The 11,821-nt window shown below is 50.4% G+C and overlaps 1 protein-coding gene across 13 annotated transcripts in view; it reads right to left on the bottom strand.

Moving 5' to 3' along the window:
* Nucleotides 1-4,000: 4,000 nt before the first annotated feature.
* Nucleotides 4,001-11,821, bottom strand: part of DLG3 (discs large MAGUK scaffold protein 3) — a 77,913-nt gene continuing 70,092 nt past the window's right edge. For 9 of the 13 annotated variants that reach the window (XM_048318378.1, XM_048318380.1, XM_048318381.1 and 6 more), the window contains 7 exons: nucleotides 11,740-11,781; nucleotides 10,985-11,035; nucleotides 10,092-10,193; nucleotides 9,743-9,915; nucleotides 9,079-9,188; nucleotides 8,404-8,495; nucleotides 4,001-6,698 (listed from right to left, as the gene is read on the bottom strand). In XM_048318378.1, the coding sequence (XP_048174335.1) occupies nucleotides 6,592-6,698; nucleotides 8,404-8,495; nucleotides 9,079-9,188; nucleotides 9,743-9,915; nucleotides 10,092-10,193; nucleotides 10,985-11,035; nucleotides 11,740-11,781 (677 nt within the window). In that variant the 3' untranslated portion in view covers nucleotides 4,001-6,591. The other 4 variants (XM_048318382.1, XM_048318386.1, XM_048318387.1 and 1 more) reach the window with 2 other exon arrangements.

Here is an 11,821-nt window from a genome sequence, read left to right as displayed (position 1 = left end):
TTCACAGTCAGTTGAAATAGAAAAATCAGCACTACTGAGCTCAGGGAAGAAGCTGCAGCTGTCACTGGTGGTGCTGTGAGGGCTGCACTCCGCCCTTCCAGCTCACTGAACCCTGGGCCAGGCAGGTGCTCAGCAAGTCAGCCTGACCACGTGTCTGGGACTTGGCCTGGGACTGAGCCAGTGAGGAATCCTGTCTGTGTGAGTGTGGGGTGTGCAGAGAGCCAAACGAGGACCCCCCTGGGTCACTGGAGCTGCCACTGCAAAGGGGCTTTGGTCCCAGCAGTGACAGTCTGGGGTGCTGCACGTGTGACCCCGGGAGGGGCATCTGAAGGGTGACACAGAGGAGTTCCTTAACAGGAGGATGGCTCTGTTTAGTGTAAATTCTCTATTTAATGGTGAACTTAAATCAGTTCACCAGATGTAGCTGGAGTCTCTGTGAGACACTGCTTTCAGATCTCTAATGCACAATGTGCTGCATGTTTCACTAAGAAGTACCTTTGAATCCATAAAAATCCAGGTCTCAAACGCCACAGAAAATTCATCTGGAGTCACAGTTTTGGAGATCCATGCTGCATCACAGCAGTGGGGGACTGTGAACGAAGCCACAAACTCAAAGGTATCCATCCTGCCTGCAGCATCTCCTTGGAGCCTGCAGGGCTGGCTTTAATTACTGCTCAGTTCTGACTTGCGCACACACATAAACAGGTAAAGGTGTCACACTGCACCTGAGGAGAAAGGTCACGTTTGCCCAGCAAATGCAAGGAGATAATTACATACAGCCATAGAAGGCTGCAAGCACTGAATGTGGGTTTGCCTACAGCTAGAATGGTTTGAATTTTTTCCTTGGAGATACTAATTTTGATTTCTTTTATGCTACAGACAGCACTGAAGAGCCCAGATCAGATAAGTTACAGACTCTGCTTATAGTACTCATCTCTTCCTGCACATTTTTACACAGTACATTTTATTCCAGGCTTAGTATTTACCAAAGGGTTTAAGTAGAGCAAGAATTCCTCTCCTAGTTGAATCAGACTATAATTAACTGCGTTTCCAGTGGCCATTCCCAGTAGGTAGTTTGTGTGCAGTCAGACCTTTGCAGGTGTTTGCTGGTGCAGATGCAGGCTGGTTCAGGTTATTTTACTATGCTAAATGCTGCTTTACAGTTCAGTAGCCCATCGAGGGTGTCTGTGGTTTATAAATCTTTTTAAACCAGCAGCAGCTCCTGTAAAAAAAAAAAAAATAGTGCTGTGCATTCCTCCCCCAGTCTTACCTTTTCATTGATCCCTGTTTTTTTTCAGCTCAGAGATCTTGTGTGCTCATCCCTGTGAGCACAGATGGCTCCAGAGGGTGGTATTGCAGCAGTAGTTTCCTATTTACACATCACTGTGGATGCTCCAGGGTGTGCTGGACACTGGTTCTGTACTGCAGAGTCCTCCCTGCTTCTGAGAACGTGAATGGATCCTCTAGGGCAGGAAGTCACAAATTTGCCCCCTTTCCCCAGCCTGTGCTTTATGCCCTTTTTTTACCCCCTAATCTGATAACTTCTTGACCGTTTGGGGAGGAGCAACAGAGCAGAGGCAGAAGGGAATTGCAGTGTGGAGAATGGGTCCAGGGAGAGGGCGATTCTAAACCAACCATCTGGGATTGATGGGATTGTGGCTGCAGGGAGCCTGCCCTGGGAAAAACATCCTTGCTGAGAAGAGTCCTGGAATGGGGCAGGGCAGAGAAGATACCAGCTCAGCTGCTGAGCCCCGGAGCCCCTTCTACCCCCTCTCACCCAGAGGCACCTGCAGCAGGAGCAGGGCATCTCCAGCAGCTTTCCACTGAGGGTGCCTCTCCCACCAGACAGTGTGGGAAGAGCTTTGCTCCCACTGTTGTGGCTGCATTGAGCATTTGGGAGAGGCAGGAAGGAAAGAGGGGCCGGCCTGGCCACTAACACTTAGAAGTGGCCACAGTAATCAGAAATCAAGGTAATTGGAAGAGGGCTGAAGCTCATTAGAGGCTTGGGCAGAAGCTTTTGTCAAGTAGTGCACTGGAACTAGGGAGGAAATACCACAGCCACCCCTGTGCTGAGTCAAGTGTGGCCCCAATCAGGTATTGCAAGTCCCATAAGTGCACCCATGTGCTTGTACCATTCAGAGATGCTGCACTGACTGACCCAAACAATGTGTAATGTTTTTCCTTAGGGTTAAAAACCCTAAAAGTAAACAAATGACCCTCATTTTGGAGGCAGGGGATATAAATAAACACTGAAGGTCAAGGTGTACCCAAGGATTCTTGAAGAGACACTTTTGACCTGGTGATGACTTTACCTGCTTCACAGTAGATGCTTCAGTGCCATGAATCCTGCTGTGACAGCCTGAGGAAGGCAGAGAACAGCAGTTCTGGAAAACTGTGCTGCCAAGCATCATTAGCAACAATGGGCGTATCTAAGACAGCTCCATCAACGGGGAGAGAATTTTGGATGAAATTATAATTGCATTTCTTTAAAGCCCCTCTTCCAGTAGCCTCACAGATTCTGTGCTCCTCTGCTTTGCTAAGACAGTTAATTACCCAGAGCTGCAGACAGAAGCACAGACATGTTTCTCTGTAGCACAAGCAGCTTACAGCCTGATTTTCTAGAAGCGTCTTAGGGCAGATTAGTTTCATTCCTGTTGCAGGTAGCTGTAGCAGGACATCTCGGCAGAGAAAAGAACCAGCACCTACATTTCACAGTTAGACAGGACCATTATCAGGACAATGCTCCGCTCTTATTTGGGCCAGGACTTTGCTAATGTCCTGCTTGGCAGAGCAACTTGTCCTTAGCCAGGAAAATGGGCTGTTACAGCTTTAACAGAGCAAGTTCCTTCTTCATGCCACCATCTTTCTCTTCACATGCTGGTTTCTCTTCCAGAGGTTGTTCCGCCTTACAGGTGTGACAGGGTTTATTTGAGAACTTAACCCCGTGTTCCTCTCCTCCCTGGAACCTGAATGTTTCCCTGCCCCAGCAGAGCCGATGCCACACGAGCTCAGGACACATTTTGGTGACTGTTTCTGTGCTGCTTCATCACTCCAAATCTGTCATTATGCAAGCAGTTTGATTTTTGAGTGGTAATTCTAGCATCAGATCTGCTTAGCAACTGCTTAATCTTCTGGTGTTTTGTGGACAACCACTACCACCAACAGGCTGTTGATCTGATCAGTTAAAGGAGTTCCTAAATGGTTTTTAATTTGTCCAGCGAGCTTCACAAACTGAGCAGTCAGCAAACTGTATGTCCATGCTCAGTTGGTACAACATCCTTGTTCCCCTGAAGTCTCAATTTGCTTCTTTTCTGTGCAGTTTGAAAGTAAAAAGAAATTTAGTATTTAAAAACCTTTCTGTCAGCTCAGCTAAATGACAAAGCAGATTCAGGCACAGAAGTACTGTGACACTCCTTTAACCACATTTTCTTCCAGGGAACACTCCCTCTTCAGGAGTAGTAAAAATTATACTAGTTGTCTTTACAACTTCTCTCTGATATTTAAACTGCATGTTAAAACCATAAAAAGAAGCTCTATATTAGCTGGACTATGTATTTTCTTTGCTGTCTTTATGTCCAATACAAGAACAATTATGTAGCAGCACACAAACCCTATTATTTGTAAAGCAACCTCCCCACAATTCCAGTCATGATCCAAAATACATTTATGGCGTCGTGGCATCAGGCCAGACTTAACCTGGGTTAAAACAACCCAACCAAAAGCACTTTTCAGTGGTTGAGTTACAGCTCTAAATAAGCCCACTTCCTTTCTTTTATTTTCTCTTTTATTTTCAAAATTTTTTTTAGATTTCCTTTTTCCACTAGGCAAGCTCTCAGGCACCACCTTTTATACCAAAAAAGGCAATTTTTTTCCCCCAAACCACTGTCAACACTTCAATTTGCCATAGAGAGACCACATCAAGAGTTGCCAAGATCAGCACCAAAAAAACCAGATCTGGTACACAATGAAGGACTCTACAAGAAGGTCTCAAAGACAAGAGTTCTTTGCAACTCTCTGTTTATTAAAAATATATGTCTCCTTGGAAGAAACACTGTTAACCAACTACTGTTGTCATGATCGATTCGATACTGTCAGCTATGCCATGGAGTACATCATCTTTTTCTCCACGTGACTTGATAAAGGGAGACAGGCTATTAGGAAAAAACAGAAAAAAGAAAAAAAAAAAAAAAAAAGACAAAAAAAGATAGGAATGTGTGACTAGCACCTTAAGGACTTTTGTTTCACTTACTCCACTTCTTCAGGGACCGACATTTATAGCAGCTGGAGCAGGACCAGCGGGGCAGGGGGCTGGATGCCCGACAGGAATCCATTGCCAAAGTTCTGTGTGCTCCTTTAGGGTCGGTCCCACCGAGAGCAGAATCCTTCTGCCCTCCACCGTGCTCAGGGCTGCAGCGCTCTGTCCTGGCCCCAGAAGCTGCTCAGTCCCTGCAGGGCTCCTTGGGATGCAGGACGGGCAAAGGAGGCTTCTCCCCAGGCAACAGACAGTCTTACAGCAGCTCTGGCTCACCCCGACGGCCGTGGCCTGTGTGCTGGGCACTGACTGATGCACTGAGAACCATCACCCTGGGGAGAGGGGACCACAGCTCGTCCCTGCCAAACAGGGGGAGGAGAAGACTTACCTGCTTGTGCTTGGATAGTGCCCTCCTGTGCTGTGGCTGTGTGGCACTGTCTGAGGAACAGCATTCACCAGCTCTTTGTAAGGTGGGAGCACTCGTACCTGAACTCTGGGTACCCAGCACACACTCCTCAAAGGCCACATGAGTGTCCCCCAGCTCCACACAAGGGTCTGTTCCCACACTGGAGCCCCAGTCAAGCACAGAAGCCAAAGTGTCCTCAAAGACAGACATGTCTCAGCTTAGGGCCAAGTGTCTCGGTGCCAACAGTTGCCTCCCTTGAAAAATGCCAGTGCCCAGTGCATGGGGCAGCTCTGCAGCCCCTGCCCCTCAGCCTGTGAGCTGGGGCACCACTTCAGGGCTCTGGGGTGGCCTTGAGAGAGGCAGCAGAGCTTCAGCGACAGGATTCACACAGAGATGTCAGAGACAGAGCCAGGCAAGGTGGCCACGCTGTCCCCTGCCAAGCTGTGGCTCCTGGAGCGACAGGCGAGGTCCTGCTGTGCTGAGGGACGGCCCTGCCCCTGGGAGAGCCAGCCCTGGCACCCACACACAGCAGAGCCGGGAATTCGGCACGGAGCAGGGAAGAGAGGAAGTTTTTCAATTCTGTTACTGATCTGGAAAATGTGAGTGTCCATCCAAGGCACAGCTGGGGGCTTTTCCTGCCAGTGGCCAATGCAGAAGGGAATGCCAGTGTGCTGCCACAAGCCAGAATGGGTCATTCCACCTGCACCCACAGGTGCAGGGCCAGTCCAACATCCCAGGTTTTTCACAGCAACACAGGACAGTGAGTACATTTGTTCCATGTGGCCAGTAAAGTATTTCTTAACTAAACACCACAGATCTAGATTCTATTTACAATAGAGCCAGCTTAAAAAATAAGTTAAAAAACTGGTTTTTATACCCATTCAGTTCATCATTAACAAGAGAAAAATGGAATAATAATAATAATAATAATAATAATAACAATAATTAAAAAAGCCAACACAACAACACAATATGGGTTTGGTTTAAAATCAGCTTAAAAAAATAGAACCAAAAGGAAACCTCTCATGCAAACACATAAGGTGGTGTGTAAAACAATGTGCAATTTAATATGTAGTATCATCCATTCTCTTGCTCGCAGCCTCCTGCTCAGTCTCTGTCTCCCAGCCTCTCTCAGGCCAGCTGCTGCTCCTTGCTCTGGTCCCTCCTGCAGGGGCAGTACCAGTCTCTGCCCTGTCTCAGACCCAGGGTGGCTGCAGGGAACTGGCCTGGACGGGAGAAGTTTCCAAAGCACCTGGTACCGTTTTGAGCTCTTCCTGCCCAAGTGGACTCCCTACGCCGAGTGGTTGGGACAGAGGAACTGAGAGAACCTTGCAATAATACAATACCTTTTCAGAGAGGTCCCTCAGATTTCCTAGTCCACATACATATATATATATATAATATATATATAATATCTCTCTCTATATTATATATAAATTACATATACAGATAAATAAAATGCTTTCTGCTGCCCACCTGTCGCACTGTTCAGAGCTGCTAGACAGTCACACTTGGAAAAATGCCCCTGGAGCTCTGATACCAGCTCAAGTGTTCAGAGTCCATTGTTTCACTTGTTTTTCTTACATTAGTCCTTAGCTGCCTCCTCCCATCTTGATTCTTTGTTTAGTTAATAATAATAATAATAATAATAATAATATAATAATAATAATAATAAAAAAACGACCTTGAATGGGTTCTCATCTGTCTCTAATGGAGCAGTGGGAAGGTCCATGCAGGAATGGTGGGAACAGTCACGTGATGAATGATATGAGTTCATCCCAACAAAAGAAACAGGACTAGAAAACTCAATTTTGCGACGATCTAAAAAAGGGAGCAGGAATAGTTTTCATATCCCTCCCCCTCGGGGCAGAGGGCTTGGATGGGTGGGACTTCGGAGATCTTCTGCTCACAGGGAAGCAGGTGGGAGACATCTTCAGAGTTTCTCTGGGGACGGGACCCAGATGTAGTGCCCGGACTGATCCTCAATGATCTGTTTGATTTTGCTGTAAATTTCTTCAAGAGAGTCTCCTTGTACGATGGCTGGAAGAAGAGAGAACAAGCAAGACCCTGAGCACCAGGCAGCACTGCCATGAGCTCCTGCTGCCCCAAAGGGCTGGAGGCCGCAGCCAGCAGGGCCTGACCCAGGCAGTGCCAGGGGCGCTGCAGCGGGCCCAGCGACACAGAGGGTTAAAGCAGCACCTCGGCAGGGATTAGCCGGCGCTGATCCCGGCTGGCAGAGCTCCTGGCTGTGTGCAGGGCCGGCTGGGCTCTCCACACCAGGCTGCTAATCAGCTTTGCAAACTGTGTCAGGCACCGCGCTGGGGCTGTGGCCGGGCCTGGCACCACCACGGCGGCGCTGAACTGGAGCGAGGGAAGGCAGGGCTGGGGCAGCTCAGTGGAGCGCACCAAGCACCTGCCCTGGAGTGCCAGCTTTGTCCCTTCCCTCTGGTTTTCCTTCTGGCCATCTGCTGAGGGCTCCTCATGTTTGCTGCTTCCTGTGCTGTGGGGTGGGAACGCAGCGCTGTCAGGCTGGGAAAGGCCAGCGTGCGGCCACTCTCCCAGCAGCAACTCCTGCCCAGTCCTGCTGCTTAGCACAGACACAGCACGAGGCATTTCACTGTGCTTCTTACATCACAGGAAGGGCCGAAGATTTCTGGTAATCCAGCCTACCTCTGTAACCCAGCCAAGACCATCCTCCAGCATCTCTGTTCCCTCATCCTGAACTGCTGGCACAGAACCTGTGACAGTGACCATCTCTCTGCCCACTACCCAGTTCTTTCAACACATTTCAGCCAACAGCATTTCTTTCCCAAGTCAACATCAAACTCGCTCTCCAAGTGCACAGTGGCATGTTGAGGGCCTGCAAAACTGAGGCAGGTCTTCCTGGAAGAACAGGCAGCAGCTCTGGAACTGCTGCCCAGCTGGAGGTCTGGGGAAAGCTCACCCTGTTTGTACCCAAATATTTGCCCAGCTGAAATAAATTTTTAGAAAACATCCTGCTTGGGGTTTTTCCCAGTAGCTGTTAGGTGGGTAATACAGTTTGGCAACATTATCACTCCTCAGCTTAAGAAGAAACACTGGAGAAAAGATGGAAGACCAGTTTCTCTGCCTCTTCACCTGCCTGTGGTTTTCCAGAATTAATCATGTTACAAACATTAGTTCCTTAATGCACAAGGATGCCTGTGTCATGAGCAGCTCATCTCAACAGGCACAAAGTGTCAGCAACCCCTGACTGGCTCTTCAGCAAAGACTACTTAGGAAGCAAGCCAAACTTCCAGTCTTTTTTGGTAGATGTTTTGTAATTAACTCAGGACTGTCTCCACCATTTAGGTCACTAATTTTTTATCTTTCCTCTTTAGAAATTTCTCTTTTTGAAAATGCTCCCCTTTTCTCCCATGCAGGGAGTTTACTTCCTGTAGACTTGTGGCACCCTGAAACCCTGTGCTTCCCCTGGCCGGGGATTTTTAGACTTTTTATTATTGTTGAAATTGGCAGTAAGCTTGCACAAACTCAGAAAATCCTGCCTGACAACTTGTCTCCTCCTCTACGACTGGTTTACTCCTATCCACTGATCTTGGAGCAGTCCCCTTGCAGAGCCCTCCTGGCAAAGTGCCATTTGTTTTTTGCTTTGATGAAGCTGGATGTTTTCCCATGACCCTGCAGTAGGACAGTGCTGGTAGAGAGGTCACAGCTGCCAGATGGAAAAACGAAGTAAATCAGATACAAGCCTGCTCAGGACACTCACCTGTAAAATATTCTCCAAACTCTTGCTCAAGTTTCATGGCTTTGTCAAAGACCTTGTTGGCCTGTTCATACGTCTGTCTCCGGTTCATCTCCCTGCCACATACAAAAGGGAGAAACTTTTTAGCTCTTTTTCTTAGCAATGAACAGAAGCAAAAATAGCCCACAGAGCCAGGGTGCCTGGGAATCCTCTGCTCACAGGAATGGAAGCTGTGCAGGACCCAGCTCTCAAAGGCAGGGCCCTTCCCCACAGGCTCTGGGCTGCCTTGGCACTTCCATCTCAACTTCCACCAGTTCTTCCCATTGCCACCTACCCCACCTCCCTTCACCATAGCATGGAAGTGAATTCAAATTCAGACAATTCCCTAAATTTGTGAGACCACTGCAGAAGTCTCCCTGCTTGCCTAAGTTTTCTCATCTTTATAAAACATAGAAATAAACAATTTGGCCCCTTCTGACTTGAGAAGGGGTTTTCTGAGGCCCCTTGGTGCCAGCAGAATTTCTTCTGATCTCAGGGTCAGTCTCAAGCTGTTGAATCTCCTCACAGATAACATTCTCTGCTGCTGCTGCTGAGCAGAGTTGCAAGCTCAGCTCTCACATCCTTTCCAGCCTGCACTACCAGGGCCAGGAGCAGCAGGACAAGCAGCTGGAGAGGCACAGAACATGGTGCTGCACTTACATGAGGGCTTCAATGGATTTTGGTTTGATGAAAATGGCAATGGGATAAAGTTGTGCTTGTCGCAACCTCTTGATAGCATTGCCAGACACATCCAGGATGCAGTGCTTCCCCTGGAAAGGAGACAATCAGGATCAGACCTACCCACACAGTCTACTCTGTGTGGGAAGCAGCTTGCTCATACAGATGTTAGGCTCCTCCTAAAAAGGGAGGAGCCACAGAAATGAAACCCCAGTCCTGAGACACAAGCCAGCTCCCAGTGGCCTCACATTCCTGCCTGCTCAGGGCAGGACAGCAGCAATGCAAAGGGACTGAACCTTTGTCTGGACATGTGAAACTATTTACAAGCCCTGGGTAGCTCCAGGACTCCTCCAGAGGAACGCTGCTGCTTTGAGGGTACCCTGGTATCTTTGTCCTGTGAGCTCCCAAGCACAAAGCTGGGCCACCAGTGCCAGGGTTTCGGGTGGAGTTTGGATGACAGAGGTACCATGCTGAGGTAGAGTAACACAGCTGAGAAAAGCAGGCACATGGCTTGGCAGGACTCTGGAGGGAGGAGAGGCTTGTGCCATACTTGCTTAATGTGGTTACAGCCCTTCATTAACAACACAGGGAAAGGAGGGGAACTGCTGGATGCATCCCGGTCCCAGGAATGCCACCTGACACTCACCCTCTCTGCCACCGCTCGCACTGACTGAATGCTGGTCCCATACAGATTGTCATTGAACTGCCCAGCCTCTATGAACTTGTTGTCCTGGATGTCCTTCTCCATCTGCTCCCGGGATACGACAAAGTGGTAGTCCTGTCCGTCCACCTCGTTCTCGCGCCGAGGCCTGGTGGTGTCTGGAGGAGAGCGGGCATCAAGAGTGAACCCAGAGTGATGCACGAGAAACCAGGAGGGAGGAAACCCACCTGTGCTCCCGGCCCCCTCCCCATGCTGCGGGTGGGACCCTGCAAGGAGCAGAGCCACCACTCTCCCCTCCCTCCAGCAAGGGCACCGAGTGCCGGCCGGGACTTACGGGGCACGCAGGAACCAAACTTGTGTGGGAACTCAGAGATGAGGTCGTCGTTAATTCGGTCCTTTGTCGGCCCCAGGATGATCACTGGCCTCGCATAGTGAACTGTGAACAAGAGCCACAACCTGAGGCCCCACATGTGCTGTGGGCAGCTGACCCTACTGCCACTTTTGGCATTGACCTGCCCTCTCCCTGCTGGCAGTGGGTGCTCTTGCTCACATGGGCACCCAAAGGTGCCTCCTCCGTGCGAGTTTATCTCCTCCTGGTCACGGTCAACATGTCCTTCCCATCTGACCCAAACCATCTGCGTGGCCCCGGGGGAGGTTCTGCAGGTCTCCAGGGTCGCGGATCAGCAAAGCTGCTCCCTTGCTTGGGGCAGGAGCCAGGCAACCAGGACAGCTGGGCGAGGATGCCACGGAGCTGGGGGAGTGACGGGAGCCTAAGAGTCAGATCCAGCTTCTGGCAAGGACAGACCACCGAGGCTGGGACTATTCAGCCTGCGAAAGGGTCTGCAGGGACTGAGCATCAAGCAGGGTTAAAGGCTGAGGGCTGGGGGAGGGTTGCTCTGCAGCAGGGACCTGGTCTGAGGCAGGAAGGGATAATCTTGTCCTCAGCTGAGGACTAAAGCCCAGCTCAGTTTTAGCTCTGCATCTCTCCCTTGGTCTTGCAGACCATGACACAAATCTTTTCTGTTGATTGAAACGGGGCAGTCGAGGCCAGGGAAAGCCGTGCACACCTGGCTCCCCTGCTGCACGCAACACACGAGACTCCACCTGCATCCACCCCGTGCCGTGCTGGTGTGGCAGGAGGGGAGGGTGCACCGGACACCCTGGCTGTGCTGGGGACACAGGTGGCCGCACTGCAGCGGGCATGGGGCAGTTCAGCTCAGGACTTACTTTCTTGCCGCGTCACTGGCTCGTACGACAGGATGGTGTCCTCTTGTCCTTCTGCAACAGAGCCAGGGGGATGTAGGTGAGCACTTGCAGCAGCTCTCCAGCCCCTCTGCAGCTGTGAGGAGCTGGCTCCTGCCCCTTCAGCCTCCCACAGCTCTGGGGACACTCCAGGCTGTCCCCATCACTCCACCCACGGATGTGAAGCATGACGGGCATGCAGTTATGAACCCTTGAGCCACTTTAATTATTCGTGTCCCAGCTCTGGGTCAAGCCTCCTCTTTCCCTCCCCCACTGCTGCAGGCTCCCAGCCCATTGGGATGTAGTGTCCTCCCTGCAGGTATTTAGAGAACTTTCTGGGGACAAAGGGAGCATCTGTTGCAGCTGGATCCCATGCTCTTGTACAGGCTTGGGCTCCAGGAGCCATCTATGCTACAGGCCTGGCCTCTGGCCATTGCTTCCTGTAGCAGGCACTGAGGATGGGGGATCATCATGGACTGGGAACCCACTACCCTGCCCTGGAGCAGAGCCCTGCAGCCAGGAGAGAGCAGTGAAGCAGGCAGGTTCCTTCCTGCTCCCCAGCCCCTGCTCTCCCTGGCTCCGAGAAGGGAGCTGGCCGCAGCATCTCAGTGTCACCAGCAGGAAGGACCAGCCTCCGAACAGAACCACCACTGGGACAAGACAAGATGGAAGTGCCAGAACATGCACGCTCACACGGGGACACGCACACAGGGTGGGAGAGCAGGAGGACACACACTTACTGGAACTGCTCTCGCTGTCACTGGTGTTTGATGTCACGCCCTCTGCAAAGCAACCAGAGAGATCCCCTTCAGAAGGAGCATG

This window comes from Corvus hawaiiensis, chromosome 14 (genome assembly GCF_020740725.1).
Source record: "Corvus hawaiiensis isolate bCorHaw1 chromosome 14, bCorHaw1.pri.cur, whole genome shotgun sequence".
NCBI classification, from domain to species: Eukaryota; Metazoa; Chordata; class Aves; order Passeriformes; family Corvidae; genus Corvus; species Corvus hawaiiensis.
This window is presented reverse-complemented; position numbering and strand designations above follow the sequence as displayed.